The sequence below is a fragment of the Oncorhynchus mykiss genome, chromosome 7, assembly GCF_013265735.2.
Source record: "Oncorhynchus mykiss isolate Arlee chromosome 7, USDA_OmykA_1.1, whole genome shotgun sequence".
NCBI lineage: Eukaryota > Metazoa > Chordata > Actinopteri > Salmoniformes > Salmonidae > Oncorhynchus > Oncorhynchus mykiss.
In genome coordinates this window covers 20,478,045-20,500,840 of record NC_048571.1, presented here as the reverse complement: position 1 = coordinate 20,500,840, position 22,796 = coordinate 20,478,045, and the positions used below count along the sequence as shown (strand labels likewise).

The following is a 22,796-nucleotide window of genomic DNA, read 5'->3' as shown; positions in this document are numbered from 1 at the left end:
GAATTAAAACATGAGTTTCATTTCGTCAGCTGATACTTAGGATAGCCCAAATTCACCATCAAATAGAACCTGAATGAATAACATACCTAGACAATGTCTATACTTTTCTGATATTCAACAGCAGAACACCATACAGATGAAGGATCTTAATTTGAGCCAGGTTGCTACAGCAGGATAATGCCGCAACCGGAATTATTATGTAGATTATAATTTATGGACATTTTGTGTAAGGGTTGATACATTTTTCGTTAGGGCAAATCAAGTCTGACATTTTTCAAGTGGAAATTGTAAACTCTGGAAGCCCTTTTTTTTAAAAACCATTGAATACATTACAAGTTTGCATTTCCTGCTGTGAAGGAAAATTCTCAGCAACAAAATAATGATTAGATTAAGATCCTACATCTGTTGATGGATCAGTGCATCCACAGAACAATAACCTATCGCAGTGCATATGTCATTTAAGTGATGTATACCTTATTACAATTGTATATAAGTGATCATAATGCTATTTTCTTTTCTCATTATCCTCAGCCAGCCTCTCACCTCTCTAGTCCACCCCTGTGCAACCCCAAAAGCACCCCCCCCCCTCCTAGTTTCTCCCTCAGCAGATGTTAAAAAGAGTGGTTTCCCCCCTCCATAACCCTCAGAGCCGCCTCCACCTCCACCCTGGCATCTAATTAGGGGTGTACACAAAGACTCCCAGATGTCAGGATTGTCCGTGGACCTTTGATTGCATCCATTCCACCCGGCTGACTTGCTGGCTGGCTGACTTACTGTCTTACCGGCTGGGACGAGCGCGTAATATGGCCGTAGACGTGTGTCTCTCTTTGTTGTCTCTGTGCCGCCCCCAACAGAAGACTGGTTTTACAAAGTGGTAATTGGGTTTGGTGTAAATCATTTAGAGAAAGGAGGGGCTGTGGTGTATGAGGAGATCGGGAGATGAGGATAGGGAGGTCCCTGCGGGACTGTATTTTATGATGATCGCGTGGGCCAGAGATCATCACCGACGTAATCTTTTCCTAGTATTCTATGACCTATTTATGCTGCTGAGTTCCCTTGGCCAATAAACAGACTGGTGAGACTCCATCGGCTTCTACAGCATATGGGATAGACTGGGTATCAAACCCAGGTCTCAGGACAGTGTTAGCCCTCTGAGCTAAAGTCTATAACCAATTCTTCAGGACTATCCCAAATGTGCCAATCACACCAAAAAGGTTACTCATCACACAAGTGTATGTTCACTGAACCACCTCTGTTACATACAATTATAATAATAATAAACTTAATAATAATATATGCCATTTAGCAGACCCTTTTATCCAAAGCGACTTACAGTCTTGCATGCCTACCTTTTACATATGGGTGGCCCTAGTGGGAATCAAACCCACGACCCTTGGTAATGTAATTGTATGAAATAATATCCCTGAGCTCCATTGGGGACATTTCCAACCACTTGGCCTTTTCATTGACCTTACCACGGACGTTTGAATCTGACGTCTTTGTAAAATATCACGTGGCGCATTTACATAGACACTTTTCACCGTTCGGCTGGTGATGTAGGACACTGGCCTACAGATGGACGTCCTGCCTCGTGCGTTTTTCTCTCCTTTGCTTTTGGCCAGTAGCACATATTTCTCCGACCTTGACCATGTCAGAAGCTGCTTATCCAAGACCCGAGAGTCAGTTGCTTTATTCAACCATTAGGTTTTGTCATTGTACGTTATCGCGTTTCCCTACCTTTCCCATTCTCATATCTGACTCCAAATGTGTTTGGCTCAGCTTCACGGCCTCCTATCGACCACCTGTTTCTATACAACCTTACTGAACTGCTACACCTCAACCGTAACTTTTGCCGAGCGTGATATACCCCCCATTCATTCCAACGAAGACTGGGCATAAGCTGCACGGCTCCATCAGAGGCTCTCACCGATCAGCGTAAACATATTCTCTGGTTCTCATTTCCGGACTCCCCTCCCCTCCCTTCAAGCGAAACGGTGTCATTGCATTTGACTGGTTAATCTATTATGTTTTTCGAGCCAGGGCAGTCAAGTTCAAACGTTAATCCATTTGAATCATTTGCTCTTGATTACCCACAATCCCTATCTGGGCGTCCGCAGGAAGCGTGGGGGCTTTACATCCAGTCCAGTCTTTAGAGAGAAGGCACTAACTGAAATGTAATCTTAACATGGAATGAGAATTACAGCTGAACGTAATGTCCTGGCACACAAAGGAATCAGACCTGGGTTCAAGTACTATTTGAATCATTTCAGCTACTTTGGACATTTGTTTTAGCCTGCCAGATGGGGCAGGTTTTGTAGTTTTGTGACAATTCTATTGGTTCCGTTGCTCCAGGCAAGCTCAATGGAATCCAGCTAAAGTATTTGAAATCATTTCAAATAGTATTTGAACCCAGATTTGATTGACATCAAAACTACTGAATGTAAGATCATCAGGGAGAAACGAAGAAGAACAGGAACCGTTTGTGCTGGTGGCATAACCAGAGTAAGCCTGCATGACGTCCTGTCCTGTCGTTGATCAAGCCCCTTCCTTCCACGTTTAGATGTAGAACAGCAAAAATGGGCTGACCAACCCGGCAAGACTGGGAGACATGTCATCATAATGACGTCATTTCAACCAGTTTCTGGGTGTAATGATGTAATCTCAACCAGTTTCACCGGTGCTGGGGTAAGAGCAGTGAGTAGTCAATTGGGTTTGAGATGAACAATTTTTGTGTGGGTGTGAAATGCTGCCTGGATATTAGCAGTAGATTGACCGAAACTTTTGGATATGGGAGATTGACAGTGGATGTAGCGTAGCATTTTGACGTCAGTAGTATACTGACTGACAAGTGTAGTCAAACCATTGAAGTCTCAGACAGGGTGGAACGGACACGCCAGAGACAGAGGGCCTTGGGACCAGGGGGATGTGGTTAGAAGACAGTCTGGCAAGTAAACCTGGAATAATTCAGCATTAAAAGAGATGAATTGTATTCAGTACCCAAAGCAATTTACAGACTCAAGTGTAAGTTGCTGTTGAATCAGAAGAGAGATTTTCTCTTTTGAAGTGGCTCCTAGAATACGTAACATAATGTAATTACACACACACACACACACACACACACACACACACACACGCACACACACTCAGAATCCATACATTACATACTATACAGCGGTCATGACAGAACGTCCCTAACCCTTGGCGGTCACTACGCGACCTTTGACCCGGGCGCTTCACTGATGAGGAGGTTGTGTGCTTACTCTGTGGCAGGGCTGAGCGGAGGCACAGAGCCTGCTCTTTGTAGAGGAGTAGTATGCGTGAAGTGAAGTGTTTATCTTCTCCCTTAGCCTCCATTGGCCCGGTCGCGCTGGTTCCCAGCTCTGTTTGGAGAAGCCTATGAAAACATGGAGTAGGAGAAGGGAGGGAGGGGGACAGAAAACATATCAACTCAGGGATGATCAGTGGAGTGAGGTTCTCCCTCTCCCTCTCTCCAACACTTCCGGTTGCTATCAGGTTAGCAGAGCGAGCAGGCGGGCAGCACAACAATAACAGAGCGAGAGAAGCGGTAAGGAAAAAGCGAGAGATAGGGCGGGCAGCCAGGAAAGAGGAGGGAGAGATAGAAAGGGTGAGGTAGAGGGAGAAGGAGAGAGAGAGGGAGCGTGGCGGTGCCGCCTTCTCAGCTACAAAGACACAAAATATAACATGGACTCTGAGCTCTACTAACGTACTACAGCCTCACTACTGATGTACCCAGCAGCCAACTGGGAGGACCAAGGGTAATGTCTCTCCTGTACAAAAGAGTGATATTTGGCTTCTCCTCTCTTCTCCCCACTCCTCCCCTCCCACAGTGGCTCCCAGGGCCGTGGCAGCGGGCTGCAGTGGAAGAGGAGGACCATGAACAGACACCTGGAGAGGAGGGAGCAGCTAAAGAGACTGTCGCTGGACAGCAGCTTGGTGGTAAGTCAAAGTGGAAAGCTCCTCTCCCTCTGTGTCTGTCTCTCTCTGTGTCTCTGTCTCTCTCTGTCTGTCTGTCTCATTCTCTCTCTCTCTCTCTCTCTCTCTCTCTCTCTCTCTCTCTCTCTCTCTCTCTCTCTCTCTGTCTCACTCTCTCACTCTCTCTATGTCTCTCTCTCTCTATGTCTCTGTCTCACTTTCTCTCTCTGGCTCTCTCTGTGTCAAATCAAATCAAATCAAATCAAATGTTATTTGTCACATGCGTCGAATACAACCTTACTGACCTTACTGTGAAATGCTTACTTACAAGGCCTTAACCAACAATGCAGTTCAAGAAATAGTTTTACTAAATATAAATGTTTACTAAATAAACAAAAGTTTAAAAAATAAATAATAATATATATTGTATATACAGTATATATATAACACAATAAAAAGCAATAACGAGGCTATATACAGGGGGTACCCGTACTGAATCAATGTGCGGGGGTACAGATCTCTGTCTCTCTCTGTGTCTCTCTCTGTCTGTGTCTCTCTCTCTCCCTGTATGTGTCTCTGTCTCTCTCTGTCTCTGTCTCTCTCTGTCTCCCTCTCTCTATGTCTCTTTCTGTGTCTCTGTCTCTCTCTGTCTCTGTCACTCTCTGTCTCCATCCCTCGCTGTGTATCTGTCTCTCTGTGTCTCTGTCTCTCTCTGTCTCTGTCACTCTCTGTGTCTCCATCCCTCTCTGTGTCCCTGTCTCTCTCTGTCTCTCTCTGTCTCTGTCACTCTCTGTGTCTCCATCCCTCTCTGTGTATCTGTCTCTCTCTGTTTACATCTCTCTCTGTGTCTGTCTCTCTCTGTGTCTTTTTCTCACTATGTCACTCTCTGTGTCTCCATCCCTCTCTGTTTATCTGTCTCTCTCTGTGTATCTGTCTCTCTCTGTTTCCATATCTCTCTGTGTCTGTCTCTCTCTCTGTGTCTCTTTCTCGCTATGTCCCTTTATATATCTCTGTCTCCCTCTGTGTCTCGGTCTCTCTGTGTCTCCGTCTCTCTCTCTATCTCCATCTCTCTTTGTGTCTCCATTTCTCTCTGTGTCTCCGTCTCTCTCTGTTTATCTGTCTCTCTCTGTGTATCTGTCTCTCTCTGTTTTCATATCTCTCTGTGTCTGTCTCTCCCTCTGTGTCTCGGTCTCTCTGTGTCTCCGTCTCTCTCTCTATCTCCATCTCTCTTTGTGTCTCCATTTCTCTCTGTGTCTCCGTCTCTCTCTGTGCATCTGTCTCTTTCTCGCTCCTTCACTACAGCTCACACAGGTCAGAGAAAAGTACAAACCAGACCTGCGTTCAGAGTGCCAGATGGTTGGGATTTGCAGTTGCACTTTTGGGACTACTCCATTGGTCCCATTGAGGTTAACTCAATCAAGTGCAGCTAAAGTATTTAAAACAAAACAGCTACTATTTGGCTTTGAAGCCAGATCTGATACACTAAACATACCCTGTCAGACGGTTTGAGAAAAAGCAGCCTCCTCTGGCTGTGTTTGTGTCGACGTGATTGACAGGCTTATCTGTCCCCCGGTGTCTCGAGCGACACACAAGACTGGAGAGTGGAAACTTGTTTTTGTCAGGGTTAACTCAAGGTGAACCCGGTATTAAGTGCTCCTTTGGAATGTCAAGTACAAGCACGTCTGTCTGTGGAGGTGGGTCTCGATTAAGGCCTTTTTTTGTTGTTTTCACATTGTTCTTTCCAGCATGGTTCCAGCAACTATGGTGGATGTTTAACCAGGCCAGCAGAGTACAACCTGCCCTAGCTTGGCTTGGTTTAGACCTAGTGTAGGGTGTCCACCCACTCTGCCCTCTGAAATTCCACTTCTTTATGTTATAAAACAAAATACATTCGACCAGGATATTCTTCATGTTCTGAATCATTCAGCGGGGTCTTTCTTTAATATATCATTAACGTTATATTCAAAAATGTCGGACACGTCCGAACAATACGCAGCAAACTCTGTTGTCAGAGCGGTGTCGTTTCTCACAGCAACATGTTGTGGTGGTACCTTCTGCAGAGTTGGTTCATGACACGAGCTGAATTACATTCTCTAACGGCATCCCGCCTAGCTGACGTACTGCTATTTTGCAGATTTTTTCGGCACTTCTATTCTCTGGCCTCCATTGATTTAGTTACCCTTAATCTTGGCCATCCTACAAGGTTAAAAACTCCAATAACTTTGAACGGATTACGATAGAGACATGAGGGTTGGACCATTGGTGTTCTCAGAGGAGTATCTACGCAATTTACCCATTGGTCAAAATATGCATTTTTGATTGGACACCCTCCCTAGTGGGAATGAGGTTTATGTGTATCAGAATTACGTGACGCAGAAATGATCGGTTTCAAGTCATTTTCAGAAGAGAACGAAATCAAAAAGTCTCTAATTCCCATCTAAGATGTTGATTAAATGGTGGTCATGAAATTATACTGAAAAGTGGTTCCCTTTCCCTTCACCATGATATGATCATACCCTCAAAGCACTTCAGAAGGACACCATCACGTGCCTGATTATTGCGCCTTGTTTATGGCACCCTATGTGATAGCAGGCGGTGCAATTACCGTTTGAAGATTTGGTGATATGGTGTTTATTGCTTTCATTAGACACGTGTTGGCCTGGTTCACTGTCCAGGCTGATACTGGGCCATATTAACCATATGCTGTACCATGCAACAATATTTGTCTGGTCATTTAGTCATGCATGCGCTGTCTCTTTCTCTCTCAAGGGACAGCTTGAGCTAGATGCGGCTGTTTTATAGTGGACACATGAATCACATTATGACTATTAGACTTGTAGACTTATAGGCACAATCGCGTCATCTACCGTGCTAGTTCCCAGACATTTCCCGTAACACTAACATATGTTGTCTACAGAGCATTATGAGTTATTATGTGTGTGCATCTCAAAATTGTCGCTGCATCATGACTCATTGTGAGGGTTTGTAATGCATTATAGATATTGGTGACATAGAAAGTGTTACCGACAGTTCTTATACCAGCCGGAGTATATAGGGGCAGAATGTTGTTCTGTTGCCCTTAGGAGAGGAGCAGAAGGAGACCTGTAGCATTAGTAGAGGGCTAACGTGGAGCTAGTGGCGGAATGGGGCCAGCAGGCTGAGTCGTTACCCAGGGACGGGGGCACTATGGTGGGACATGTCTGGCTCTGGCCTGCCCTGGTGAGGAGGGATGTGGAGGATCCCAGCCAGGGTTCCAGAGCCCTCGTGGCCCTGGCAGAGAAAATCACTAAAGCCTGTAAACACTCCCTTTCCTGAGAGGATATGAGCTTCCCGATACATTTATTTTCCCAGGCATCTGCGAAAACAAGAAAGGCCATTTCTGACATTCCGTCTGGCGACAGGCCCAGCATTCTTGTTCCAGTTTCCAGCTCGAATCCGAACGTACCTGTATCTGGTCACCGGTTAGACAATGGGTATCTATGAATACAGGCATTTTGTGTAATTGTTCAACACATTGTCCGCCAGTAGATTTGAAAGCATTCTCTTTATCGGGTCCCTTTGTTGGGATGTACAAAGTATTTTGACAATGTTTGTTGACATGTTTGCCGTTGGTATTTTTGCTGTTACCAATAAGGTTTTGTTAAGATACTAACACTTCTAAAGGTTTCCATTTGGTGAAATTAGATTTAGTTACAAGTTCCATTGAAGCACTTCTTGTTTTGCTCACTGTTGATTGAGATATGTATACGCCTAAAGCATATACTTTGGGGTTCCTGCACAAGACACACACATCTACCATTTCAAAACCTTCTAGAGTCAAAACACCACATGTCACCTCATGTCACCTGTCTACAGAGCAGCTGTGGCTAAATATTTACCTCATCTATTCTTCACTGGATGGATTACATGACCCCCTGGCTCACAAAAAGAGGCATCCATCTCTGTTCTGGGTGTTTTATAGGATACAGTATATTGAGAGACGGTAGTGACTCGACATATGTTTCCTCCACAATGAAGCTTGTGTTTGGGGAAATAGCCAATAGAAACATGGACCATTCTGGGTAAAAAGCTGTTTGCAAGGTATAGACTGAATCTTTCCAATATTACAAATGACATATTATGCATTTCTGTTCATAAGCAACATGTAGTTGGAGGATAGTGTTGGTTAATTTAATCTGCTGGTATTAAGATTCACTACTGTCCAGTGGAATAGTACCTACTGTACATATGAAAGAAGATATCCGGCTTTATTGATCCAATTGACTCCAATAGACTTTATACAGGAAGTAATTTGGGTTTAACCATTTAATAACCCCATGTCTCTAAAGGAAGGGCGTGGGGCGAGCTGTAGCCTAACTAGGGCACTCTCTGCCTTACATTACATAAGAGATCTGTGTTGCTGGGTGGATTCTCTGGGTATATGTATTTTTATCAGTTAAAAGTCTGCCTGCTGCAGATGAGACTGCTCTTAGTCATGCAATTATGCAGTGATGCAGTATATTGTATCTGAATGATGCCCTTCTGTGTCTGCTGCCTCTGCCTGCCCACAGCCCCATCAGAGTCCTCATGCCCTGTCACTTCTCATAGTACATGTTAGTACATGTTAGTACATGTTAGTACATGTTAGCCATGCATGCACCATGGATGAGGCCAGACCTACAATTATTAAACGGGCAATCTGCGATTGGTACATCCATTTGAAATAACTTATAAATGTACCTGCCTCATGAGGTTAGTGTGACTGCTTTGTTATTGTTGTTTGAACTGCAGACTGGCCCTTCAAAGCTATGGGGTGGGTTTCCATTTGTGAAATTCTACAGGTTTTTGTCTATTTGAGTTGCCGAATTCTAGTAACTTTTTCAAGATTCCCAGTCTTGCAGAAAGCCCAGTTGGGATGCAAACTGGGAATTTCGGGAAATGTATCAGCATTTTGCAACTGTCTTTCCATCTGTGACATCCGGCGCATGCCGTACGATGATGTATCGGGAGGTATCAAGAGAAGAATGGGTGTGTTTATAAATCAACAGACATGAAAACAACACAATACATCATAAGGTCAAATGCATCAACACACCCTAACGTGAGTAAGCAGCTCAGAATACTGTTCTTTCTGCAACCTCTCCCCTACTTCCTTCCAATATTGCATGTTATCCGTGCAGCTGTGCGTTCATGCTTAGAGATAATTGACAAAAAAAAAAGAAAATTGAAAACACTCCACCTGGAGGGTTAATAGTCAAGTGTTTCACGTTACTGATTAAACGCTCACTGGTTAGCTGTGAATTGTTGCTGAATGAACAGCATGTGGGAGTACTTTACTGTTTGTCTGTGTTGTGTTTCTGGGCAGAGCTGGGTTCACGTAGTATTTGTTTCCTTTGAATGTTTGATTGAGCCATTCCGGAGTGCCATTTGAGCAGGGTTTGCACCTTGCACTTTTGGTACTATTCCATTGGCTCCATGTGCAACAGGCAAGCTCAGTCAAGCGCAGATGACGTATTTGAAAGGTCACAAATACTATCCGAACCCATGCCTGGTTTCTGGGTAGCTGTCAGGCTCCTGGTTCTGGGTAGCCTTTCCTCATATAATATATTTGATGTGCTCGTTTTTGTTCCATTGTTGTTATCCAGAGTCTACGTGTTGTTTCATAGACCTACTCCACATTGGCTGGAGACAGAGCAATGAAACAAGCCCGAAATGGGAGCATATCTCCAAAACAGACAAATTAGTTTGGATTATGCGTCATTTAAGTGCAAATGAATTGGAAGATAAGCCAGCATGGAGTCTGGTTGGTAAAGCCTGTTTTTTCACCATAGCCATATTACAGTCAGGTACCACAATGCCAAGTAGAGACATATACATAAATCATGGAGCTGGGTAGCAACTACTGTGTACTGGGGTAGACATGCTGGTTAAGGGGATTGGGCTCTTACATTACTATATTACTATGCAGTCCAATGGGGAAGTTTGATATCACATCTTATGGCTTAAACGACTGTGTGTAACTGAGAGTTCCAACCAGTGTAGAAATCCAGTGACGAAATCAGAGGCCAGTTCTCACGCTAGACTATGGTATAACAGCGTGTATAACTCTAAAGGGGATGTCTCCACAGTCCACACACTGTTTTGAAGGTGGCTTAGGGTTACTATGACATGTGCCAAATAGTCATGATGGAGAGGAGGGATCAAGGGTTCACTTCTCTCCCCCCGTGTGTGTTTAAAATGAACTTCTCCCGGAAGGGGTGCCCCAACCTCCCAGCCTCTTTCTCCATGAAAACCTCTCTTAGTGGCAGGGACATACCGCTCATACCTGGCACGGCCCACAGGAGTATCTGTGTGGTGTGGGAACAAGGCAGAACGCGGGGCCACTCTGGCTCTTACTCTGGCTGAGAGCTAAAGGGTTTTAAATAAGTTTACCCCCAACCTCTAGTCTCATGGGAACTGCCTTGGTGGAGTTGGCTCTCATGGGGCTAGAGACAAATGATTACAGCCTTGGATGTTGGATCACGATTCCCCAGAGCTGAGTTCCAACCAAGTGGTATCCCCCATAATCACCTTATCCTGTGGGTAAGAGAAGTCGGGCACTCGGCCTCCTGTTTGCTCATAAAACCGGTTTAATCCCTACCGAGGTCGTTTTGATGGTGCTACTGGCCACTCGTCTAGTTTTCCGACCTTAATGAGATTCGTCTAGCCCCTGAGACATAATGAAACTTTCCTCTGGTTTTATTTCCTGCAATTATGAATTCCATATGGACTTGTTAATCACATTCTGTATAACATATATCAGGTATTTAATACACATATTAGATTATATTTCTGACTCACAACATGTCTGGGAAAACATGGTATAATGAAATCGTTCTAGGGAACGGTACCTTGTTGGGCGTTTGAGGCATCATACTAAATCTCACGAAGTTGATTAGCCCATACAAAGAGGACATGTGGATACAGTTACTGTAGAGAAATAAATGAGTGGCATTGCTCTTCACTAAAGCATTCCACTTTAACTAATTGTAAGAGCCACATGTGACTGTATACTGTAGGTTTGTGGAGAACCCTGGCCTGCTATTTGTTGCTTGCGTTTCTGGTAAATGATCTCTAATAAATAGGCTAGCAATCCATGAGCCGTAACAGTCATGTTTTTGCGCTCGCTCTGGTAGATGATGAGGAAAACATTTCAGTTGACCTGTTTATGTTCTGCTAGGCAGGAGAACTCTCTCTTTTTCTTTCTTTCTTTTTCTCCTCTCGCCCTCCCTCCCTCTCTCTCTCTCTCTCTCTCTCTCTCTCTCTCATCTCCCCCCTCCTCTCTCTCTCTCTCTCTCTCTCTCTCTCTCTCTCTCTCTTTCCCTCTCTTTCTCTTTCCCCCCCTCTCTCTCTTTCCCTCTCTTACTCTTTCTCTCTCCCCCCTCTCTCTCTCGCGCTTTCTCTCTCTTTCTCTCCTCTCTCTCTCCCCCCCCCCCTCTCTCTCTCTCTCTTTCCCTCTCTTTCTCTTTCTCCCCCCTCTCTCTCTTTCCCTCTCTTTCTCTTTCTCTCTCCCCCCCTCTCTCTCTCGCTCTTTCTCTCTCTTTCTCTCCTCTCTCTCTCTCCCCCCCCTCTCTCCCCCCTCTCTCTCTTTCCCTCTCTTTCTCTTTCTCTCTCCCCCCTCTCTCTCTTTCCCTCTCTTTCTCTCCTCTCTCTCCCCCCCTCTCTCTCTCTCTTTCTTTCTCTCCTCTCTCTCTCTCCCCCTCTCTCTCTCTCTCTCTTTCTCTTTCTCTCTCCCCCCTCTCTCTCTTTCCCTCTCTTTCTATTTCTCTCTCCCCCCCTCTCTCTCTCTTTCCCTCTCTTTCTCTTTCTCTCTCCCCCCTCTCTCTCTTTCCCTCTCTTTCTCTTTCTCTCTCCCCCCTCTCTCTCTTTCCCTCTCTTTCTCTCCTCTCTCTCTCCCCCCTCTCTCTCTCTCTCTTTCTTTCTCTCCCCTCTCTCTCCCCCCTCTCTCTCTCTCTCTTTCCCTCTCTTTCTCTTTCTCTCTCCCCCTCTCTCTCTCTCCTGCTGCTGTGTTCTGATGTTTGCTGAAGTCCCTGTGTCGTAAGTTATCTGTGTTACACATGCTTCAGTAATGATCCTGAAAACCACTATTTCTCCACTAAATGTAGCGTTCTGTCGCTGTCAAACCTCTTATTTAACCATCCATGAGGCTATCGGTTATTAAGTTGGCGAAATCAAAGACGAGAAGCATTCAAAGGGACAAAATAGGCCTCAGTCTCTTTAGGTCAACCACTAGAGTTGGTTGGAATTTGGGCCATTGGAGAAGAGAAGTTACATCTTCGTAAAGAGGACACTGAGTTTGTCCTCCCCTCGGTAGCTTCGAAGCTACAGTACCGAGGAAAAAAAGAGCCAAGAGCCCAACATGTGTAATTGAACATCAGTTTTCCCCCCATCCTATAAGATGTCCCTTTGTTGCCCTGTTGAGTCAAGAGGGCCTCCAATTAGGGGAATTTCTCTTCTTTACCCATCATGCCCTAGATGAAAGTGGTTTCCGTGGCCATGTGCATATTCAAACATTGGTGCACACAACACCATGCAGACACACACACATGCACGGACGCGCGCACACACGAACACACACGCACACACACACACACCCACACACACACACACACACACACACACACACACACACACACACACACACACACACACACACACACACACACATAATAATATCCATTCTCTGTGTCACTCTTCCTGAAAGAGCCAAGATTCCAGGGAACAGGATAGCAGTTCACAGCTATTTGTTTTAAAGGCCCGAGGGACTCAACTATCTTTAGGTTTAACCACAGGCTGAAAGAAACTGCTCTACCATAATCAATGACTTCAGATTCAGGCCCAATTGTGCCCAATGATGGTGACACGGCAATAGGATAGAAATAGAAATAGAGTGACTGGTAATTATACATCTAAGGGCATTTTGTTTCAAAATCTCAGTGCAACGTAAAACAATGAACTACCCCAGTCAACTAACTGGTAGAAACAATAGTTCAGAAACGTGTGAATCCTCTTCCTGTGGTTCCCCGTGTTAAAAGCCAAACGTGCAGATAATCAATGTGCTACTAGGAAGTGGTCCATCCTGGCAGTCGACATTGCTGCATGTGTTTTGTCCGTAGCTGTTAACCACGCCCACATTGAACTGGCAGTGCTGATGTCTTTGGGGGTTTATCATTATTATGGTGTGTGGAACTGTGGATCACTGATCCAAGATCAGGGCTTATTGGCAGAGTGTGGTTCAGGGGCCTGGGAGTGAATGAGGCAGAGATTGGCAGAGGGGCAGCTAACAGGATTGAATGTGACGGATTAGAGCCTGGGCCTTGGGGGAGTGGTGAAGGGTGGAGGGGCCTCCACACTGCATCTGTCAGTGAGGGGAAGAGGGGATGCCCACCCTTTCAACATGCAGCTGGGACTAACAGGGATCGAGGGAGGCCAGACTGCCCTGCCCAGGAACACTGAACTAGGGAAGGGCAACAGAGAGGGAGACCGGCTGGGTGGTTGTGAGGGTGAATGGGTGTGATCACATCCTTATCAGTCTCCAAACCAAGTTATGACCTGTAGTCTGTGGTCTGTTAACTCTCTCAGCCCCCAATGTTCGGGATTCATTCACCACACCCCATCTGGAGATTTGGATGGACTCGCTTATTGGTGGATAGCCTGATTGATTTATTGATCGTAGAAGATTTAAAGGTATAGTCAGGGATATGACATCATCATGCACAGCAGGGCAACTTCCTGCTCAGAAATCGACAACAACATCAATCTGTCAAGATTGCCACGATTAGCCTCCATCCAATGTGTATGCCTCAAGGGAGGGCTCAAATTGTCAGATATGAATTTAGTTTTTGTTGATTTCTGCATGCAGGAAGTTGCCCGGCTGAGCATGCACTGATCTTTTTAAATCTATGTTTAAAAATGTATACATTTCTGAAGAACACAGTGAGGTAATTCCCTTTCCACAAATCCCTAGAGGGGTTTCATATTTTACAAGAAGACTACTGTTTAAATACACCCTGGCTTGGTGCATGGCGCAAGTTCTGGAAGGATCTACTTTCCATAAATAATTTCCCCTCAGTCCAGGAAATATTTACATTTTCCGACATTAGCCCGACTACTGAGTAAATAAATGCAAAAGCCACTTGAAAACACTGAAGAAACCAGTCTTCGTTTGGTTTAGTTTGACAGATACTGTTTATATTAAATTGTTAGAATGATTTTGGTTTTAACTGATGTGGTAGACATCGGAGAAGAATTTGAGGGGCCATTGTTTGAGTACAGAATATTGTGAAAGCTATTAGGGTGTGAATGGGGAAACAGCGTCATGTCTGTCGACATACCTTACTGGTTTGGCCTGTAGTGTGAGACGCTTCCAGGTGTCCCAGAGAAGGTGAGTAGAACCTCCATGCACCTGGCGACCCCTTGTAAAGAAAAAAAAAAAGTTAGGTTGGTCATTGAACAATATAGGATATTTTTTTACAACAAAAGTTCTATATTGGTTATTGAGCAATAGGAGTAGAAAAAATGTGCATGTATTTTGGCATCATCGTACAATTGTATTGTAAAATCAGTATACAGGTGTCTCGTCCTGTTGAGGTACTACCAATATTACTTTCAATTAATTTACTTGAAGCTTATTGTTGGAAACTGAATTGTCAAAGTTGAAGTAGTTTATGCAATTGATTACATAACTGAAAGGTGACTAAAGCTGCGATGCAAATCCGACGAAATGTAGACGATGTGTGATTCATTATGCGTCATCAACACTTGATGAGAAAACGATTAGTCACCTAGATTGGATTTACGGACACGACAGGCCCCTTTGATTTACAATTCCAACAGAGCGCACCCTAACCTGCTCAACAACTGCAGGGACATTCTGTCATAATTGCCTCTAAGAGGCTTGGCTCCGGGGTGAAGTTTCCCCTAAGTATATATCTAGTAGGATCAGTTTTCACCTCCTCCGATCCTAACCTTAACCATTTGTGGGGGAAATGCAAAACTGACTCAAGATCAGTGTCTGGGGGTAACTACACTCTACTCCAAGTGGCTTGCCCAGGCACCTGATGTGACATGTTTGTAATCTTTAGTGTGAACTGTAATGTCATCTTCCACTCACTATAATACCTAGAGGACTGGGACCTGGAGGTGGAACTCAACTCTCTTCCTTTTGACTCTTCTGGAAGAAAACCTGTGTAACAATAGGTCAGTGTTACAGAACATCTTGGTTGCTTTTGTCTATTTGAAATAGGGATAAAAAAAGACAAATTCTCAAGTTTTCCAGAAGTCTTAGTTGGGGGGATTCCTCCTGCTCATTCCCTCCTAAATACAGAGATCTTCCAACTGGGGTTTCTGGAAAATCTGTGAAATTACCTGCATTTTGCAACCCGAAGGAAATCAATGTAGTACGTATGTGAATATGTCAAATTATGCCATCTTCTGATTGTCCTTAAATCTAATGATCCTATCTACACGTAAAAACCTATATATTTTACTGTGGTGATACGTGAATAACCTCACCAGAATGCATTAGAAGTTGGACTGCGATGATCCCAGTATTGCGATATTCATTAGTATCGTGGGAAGGAAACAAAACACAAAGTGGATTGAACTTCTTTAGGTATCATAAAGCGCTACATGCACATGTTCATAGAAAGTGCTACTGTAAATATATGTGGCCCCCGGAATTGTCATTGCTCGACTGAGACTTCCTCTCTACTCTCTCTGTGCCCTGCAGTGGGTGTCAGTAGGTTTTTATTTGTTACTTTCCATTTGCACTGCTTAACTGTGAGACTGACTGTAGCTCTGACTGACTAGGAGAATATTCCGGAGACGAGCCCTTGCATTGGTCTTGGATCTCTTGCTCTGCCAGTCAGCTCTCCTCGCCTCGCGATGCTCATTTCAACCTCCTGCTGCTGTAAACACACAGGAGAAGCCACCGCTCAGTAGACAGATGGAGCGGCAGAGAGCTGAGAGATAGGAGGAGAGGGTTTTGGGGGTTTGGGGGTTTCAGGAGGGCTCGTCTGTTGATGTGTTGGATGTCCTTGCTCACACACAACCCTGACAAGACATCGATGTCCTTGGAACCTTTTCAAACGAAATCGATGGCTCTTTCTTGTGACCAGCCTGGACAAGACACACACACACACGCACGCAAGCAAGCAAGCAAGCACACACACACACACACACACACACACACACACAATGCCACGCTCCCAGAGCGGCGTCAGAAAACAGGGGATCCTGAACAGGTGATTTAATCCAACTTGACAAACTAGTTAAATATTGACAAGCAGCAGAAGAGTGTATGTGCTGCTGTGCCTAGGAGGAGGAGAGGATGAGGAGAGGAAGAGATGTGTGCCGCCTAGGAAGGACAGAGGGAATACAGGGCTTCCTGAATCCTGCATCATCATTACGGATTCCGGCACACATTCGCCACAGGCGTGGCAAGCGTTTGGAAGGGAGGCACGTTAAGAAGACGGAGAGAGAGAGAGAGAGAGAGAGAGAGAGAGAGAGAGAGAGAGAGAGAGAGAGAGAGAGAGAGAGAGAGAGAGAGAGAGAGAGAGAGAGAGAGAGAGAGAGAGAGAGAGAGAGAGAGAGAGAGAGAGAGAGAGAGAGAGAGAGAGAGAGAGAGAGAGAGAGAGAGAGAGAGAGAGAGAGAGAGAGAGAGAGAGAGAGAGAGAGAGAGAGAGAGAGAGAGAGAGAGAGAGAGAGAGAGAGAGAGAGAGAGAGAGAGAGAGAAACAGTACAGGGTACACCGAAGGAACAGTATGAGTCAGCTCAGGGACCATGCCGTGGTGTCCATATGCGGGAGGATATGCAACATCCCTCTGCTTCAACTGCTGGTGGTGAGTTCACCATCCGTCCTCTCTGGCTATGGGATTCAGCAGTCATTCAGTGTGGTGTCTGTTGTGGAAGTGGGGAGGGCTGGGTGTTAATCATGCTAGACCTGGCCTCCGGACCGTCATGGCTGCAGCAGACTGGGATACAGGATCTGCCCTGGGCAGATGTTACAGCACATGGAGGGGGGAACATATACTATATGTGGTTCACAAAAAAGATGAATGGCCTCCATTGAGAATAATGTGAGTTAAGAAAATATATAAATGTAGGGGGTAGATCAGCTTTCAAATACCCCATATATATTCTTTGTGAATATATACAGTGGGGCAAAAAAGTATTTAGTCAGCCACCAATTGTGCAAGTTCTCCCACTTAAAAAGATGAGAGAGGCCTGTAATTTTCATCATAGGTACACTTCAACTATGACAGACAAAATGAGGGAAAAAATCCAGAAAATCACATTGTAGGATTTTTAATGAATGTATTTGCAAATTATGGTGGAAAATAAGTATTTGGTCAATAACAAAAGTTTATCTCAATACTTTGTTATATAACCTTTGTTGCCAATGACAGAGGTCAAACATTTTCTGTAAGTCTTCACAAGGTTTTCACACACTGTTGCACACACTGTTCATTTTCAATGCCTTTGCTGATGGAAGGAGGTTTTCACTCAAAATCTCATGATACATGGCCCCATTCTTTCCTTTACACGGATCAGTTGTCCCTTTGCAGAAAAACAGCCCCAAAGCATGTTTCCACCCCCATGCTTCACAGTAGGTATGGTGTTCTTTGGATGCAACTCAGCATTCTTTGTCCTCCAAACACGACGAGTTGAGTTTTTACCAAAAAGTTCTATTTTGGTTTCATCTGACCATATGACATTCTCCCAATCTTCTTCTGGATCATCCAAATGCTCTCTAGCAAACTTCAGACGGGCCTGGACATGTACTGGCTTAAGCAGGGGGACACGTCTGGCACTGCAGGATTTGAGTCCATGGCGGCGTAGTGTGTTACTGATGGTAGGCTTTGTTACTTTGGTCCCAGCTCTCTGCAGGTCATTCACTAAGTCCCCCCGTGTGGTTCTGGGATTTTTGCTCACCGTTCTTGTGATCATTTTGACCCCACTGGGTGAGATCTTGCGCGGAGCCCCAGATCGAGGGAGATTATCAGTGGTCTTGTATGTCTTCCATTTCCTATTAATTGCTCCCACAGTTGATTTCTTCAAACCAAGTTGCTTACCTATTGCAGATTCAGTCTTCCCAGCCTGGTGCAGGTCTACAATTTTGTTTCTGGTGTCCTTTGACAGCTCTTTGGTCTTGGCCATAGTGGAGTTTGGAGTGTGACTGTTTGAGGTTGTGGACAGGTGTCTTTTATACTGATAACAAGTTCAAACAGGTGCCATTAATACAGGTAACGAGTGGAGGACAGAGGAGCCTCTTAAAGAAGAAGTTACAGGTCTGTGAGAGCCAGAAATCTTGCTTGTTTGTAGGTGACCAAATACTTATTTTCCACCATAATTTGCAAATACATTCATTAAAAATCCTATAATGTGATTTTCTCGATTTTTTTCCTCATTTTGTCTGTCATAGTTGAAGTGTACCTATGATGAAAATTACAGGCCTCTCTCATCTTTTTAAGTGGGAGAACTTGCACAATTGGTGGCTGACTAAATACTTTTTTGCCCCACTGTATATATATATATATATATATTATTTTAAATATATACATATTTTTTATATTTTTTTTTCTGTACTATTTTCCCGTAACCCTACCACCCCTCCCCTAATTGGAGTAAACTAATGGACAACAGCACTTATGCTTCTACTTCCTGCTTATACTGTACATACTATATACATTTTTACGGACACAGCATTTCTTTTTACATTAGTTATCTTTTGTTAGTCTCTTCCTTCAGTTACCCTCAATAATATGATTGTTAGTGTTGCTGTGTTGTAGTATGTAGGTCGTTGACCTGCCAACTGCTGCGAACTGCCAACAACCACTAATTGCCGTGGGGATCGAGCATGCTCTATCTGTCGAGTGTCTCCAGACAATTTTGACTGAGGGATGTGCCTGCCATACGTACCTCTGTATGGAAGTGATTCACTGTGGGACGACATGGTGCCACATATCGCAATGTATTACTAGGGCTTCCCTTTGTGTTCAATGGCTTCCTTGTGTGCTATCTGTCTATGTGTAAGTGGATTTTCCGATAAAAATGTCTGTACCAGAAATAGGATTGGGGGGGGGGGGGGGGGGATTCATATGTGACAGCGGGTTTCAACTCTATAGTGAGAAGACTTAGAGATAGGATGGGGGGTGGGGATCTCCCCCCGGATGAACAGCAGACAAGGATAGAGACTAGATTTGTGTTTCCGTGGAAAACGTATACAGCTCTTAGAGTTATAATGGGAGAGAGGGAGGGAGAGTAAGAAAGAGAGCTCAATAGAGCGAGAGACGGAGAGGGAGAGAGACAAAGAAATGGAGAGAGGGACAGAGAGACAGAGAAAAACAGCGAGAGAATGAGAGAGAGAGCAAATCCTCCAGTCTTCTGGGTAGGATTCCTCTCCTTCTCTTCTCCTCTGTGGCTTTGTGTTCGGGGCAAAGCTCCCAGACACAGCACTCCAACTGAATTATTTACCCAAAAGTGTGCTTATATGGAGCCAAGGGTCCTCGTGCTCCACTGTGACTAGGAACCTATTAAACCAGACAAATCACTCCATATACCCTTTGTCTAACTACATTACCAGAAGCTGTGTTATGATGAATCACCCGTAAAGGAGGGAAACACACTATGAGGTGCTGCAGAGGGTTTTGATGCATGGCTGAACGTTTCCATCCTATTTCACATGGTGTGTGTGTGTGTGTGTGTGTGTGTGTGTGTGTGTGTGTGTGTGTGTGTGTGTGTGTGTCGTACAATTATTGTGTATTTTGTGGAGAAAATGAATTCTGTGTCGATGGAAATACTGTATGTCTCTTGACTGAAAGATAATAACTTATGTTGTCAACTGGTTACAGATTTTGAATTAGATGAGGGATGCTTTGATTATTGTGTCGTCGTATTTTTGGGGGGTTCTGGATTTGCTGTTGGCTTATGCACTAGGGGCCAGATTCAGACTTATGCAATTGAAGCTTTTCCTACTCACGCCTTTCCGACGCACTCCCAGGAGTTGGTATTCAGACTCACCCTTATGCAGGTGCATAGTGGGCTTTTCAGGCCTGATTCCCTTGCGCTCACTGAATACATTTATTTCAACCGCTGAAAACCCTCCCACTTGCTGGCCAACACATTTTTCTTGTGGAGTTTTCATTCAATCGGGTTTCCAGTACATTAATCTAAAGCCATCGTTTTAAATTTGGTGTACCTTCCCCCCCCCCCCCCCCCCCCCCCTCCCCCGACAGACTCATTCAAATATATGGAGAGAACGGTTCCAAATATTCAAGATCAATGAAAGAAAGTTATGTAAATACATGCAAATTTGTCTCCTTTTCAGCAATAATTGGTAGATAAAAAAAAAAAATACTCTGATCTTCTAAGTTTTTTAGGGTTAGGAAAGTACCACACCTTTATTTCTTTGAACTCCACCCCAAACGAAGAGCGGGTGAATAGCATGCTTAAGTTTAAGGTCAGAATACGAGTAGAGAGAAAAGTGCATCAAAAGGGAATTCCCTAGCAGAGGTCGGAATTCCCTAGCAGAATTCAGTTGGTTTACAGTGTGGTAGATTGTTATGTAGGGTCAGTTCATAGGTAATTGTGGATAGCTCTCCTGTCCATCTATCCGCTGCTGAACCCTACAGCATGTTAAGAGTGGGTTCTATGATTGACTGCCCTTCGAAATATACTCTCACAATCTAGTTGGCCCTCCAAGACAAAGTGAAATAGATTTTCATTCATTTCATTTCACAGTGACCCAAGAGCGAGAAGGTTATCTACATCTTCATGTGTTTCCTGGATTCCACACATGCTCTTTATTTGTGGGTTAAAAAAAAAAGTCACAGTGACCGAATAGTGAGAAGGTTATCCACCTATCTTCCCCTTCATCACATATTCTCTTCATCCCACAAATTCTGTCCGTTTCCTTTTTTTTTTTTTTTGGTAATTGAAAAAAAGCAATGTCAATCTTTTTTGCTCGTTTCCTGTCTCCACGGCTGCAAGTTGCATGCGGAAACGAGCCGTCTGCTTCACATATCCATATGCTAATATCAACCCCGGCTCCAGCTGCAACCTGGAGCAGCCTGCCTCGCCCCCAGGACAGCCATGAGGGGGGAGCCATGAAAAGGAAGTGGAGATGATTAATTAACTCTGCCTTCGTTTGATGCCGCCTGCCTTATTGACTTTCAACAGGGTCTGTGAGCGTTTGCTTTCGTACACCCCCCCCCCCCCCCCCCCCCCCCCCCCCCCCCTCCCCCCTCAAAAAAAAAATCCCCTCCAAAATAATTAAGGTCAGATAATTCATGCAGTGGTGGAAAAGCAAAAGGTTGGAGTGGAAACTGGAAACTGCTGGTTCTGTTGTTCGGTCATTTGATGGCTACTGTATGTGTAGGGTTGACATTACTCATGTAAAGAGTAAGCTCCACTGTGGGAGTTCTTGTTTCATCTCTCTAGCTTGAAGAAGCTACTGTTAATAGAATGTATACTGTATTTCATTCTAAGTATGTACTGTTATAGATGGTCGAGAACCAATAGCATTGCAGGCTGGACATTGAATATTAATATCTGAGGTTTCACACTCTGTTACACCTCTAATGATCTTTAATCCATGCTATCATAGTCCAAGTAAGGATCAAGTATGTACTGTATAGGCCTTTGATAAGCTTCACTCATACATAACAAAGTAATGTATTCAAACCCATGCCGATTAACCAAACAGCATAGATAATAGAGGCAAACAGCATCAGTTGTGTTGACATTAGTGACAGCTGATCCAGCTGGTTCCCTGCTCATGTATGTTTTTACATTTATGACCACATCTGAGAACGTAGCTTCAGCCTATAATGAGGCTCTCGCTACAGGACAACACAATGCAACGCTGCCCCTGGGGGAGAGCTCACAGCCTGGGGCTCAGCCTCTCTCTCTGTCTCCCTCTCTCTCTCTCTCTCTCTCTCTCTCTCTCTCTCTCTCTCTTTCTCTCTCTCTCCCTCTCGCTCTCTCCCTCTCTCTCTCTCTCTCGCTCTTTCTCTTTCTCTCCAGCACACAAAAGATCACCTGCCTCCACGCTCTCAGTCCCGGGGGCCAGGGTCCAAGGGGGGCGTCCCACAGGCCATTGTGAATGTCTCTAAACTCATGTATCACCAGCCCCTATTAGCTGCTATAATGATCCTCTCCGGGGCCATTTCCCCCACCACTTGATGTTAGATTAGCCTTCCAGTTCAAATCTTTTTTTTAACCAAAGCTGGTACTCCTCAGTGTGTGTCCTCTTGACTAAGTCTGGCTGGGCCACTGTTCTGTTTTTAGTTTGTGCTGTGAATGTGTGTGTGTGTGAGTGAGTGAGTGTGTGTCTGTGTGTGTGTGTGTGTGTGTGTGTGTGTGTGTGTGTGTGTGTGTGTGTGTGTGTGTGTGTGTGTGTGTGTGTGTGTGTGTGTGTGTGTGCATGTGCGTGTGTGCCTGCGTGTGTGCGTGGGGCGGAGGGGATTATGCTGACAAGGTTGTTTGCAGTAGCATTAACAATTTCAAAACAGAAAACCAAAGCAGTGCTGTATCTCTTCTAAAATGGGTATGATTCAACCTGACATTTTGTCCAACAAATAACCATAGATGTTTTTCTTCCAACAAGGTAATTCAGCTGGATATCTTTCCTGAACCTCCAGCAGTTGAATTTCTATTTGGCCCGTATTCCATTTCAAAATAAGATATCGCCACAGATAACAACCCAGGGATCTGTCTTTCCTCAAAGTGCGTACTGCGTCATACTGAACTGCCTCATATTATATTAAGGTATTTTCTTTCTGACATAGCTAATGTGGTCTGTCAGAAGCAGTTGCGGCTGAGGAAAGCCTGGTTTTCTGCCA

General features: G+C 44.5%; 1 protein-coding gene across 4 annotated transcripts in view; it reads left to right on the top strand.

The window, feature by feature from the left end:
* The window catches only part of LOC110527459 (nck-associated protein 5), a 179,816-nt gene that overhangs the window by 16,527 nt on the left and 140,493 nt on the right, over positions 1–22,796 (top strand). For all 4 annotated transcript variants that reach the window (XM_036982868.1, XM_036982869.1, XM_036982873.1 and 1 more), the window contains exon 2: positions 3,849–3,957. In XM_036982868.1, coding sequence (XP_036838763.1) covers positions 3,895–3,957 — 63 coding nt within the window. In that variant the 5' untranslated portion in view covers positions 3,849–3,894. The remainder of the gene's footprint in view (positions 1–3,848; positions 3,958–22,796) is intronic.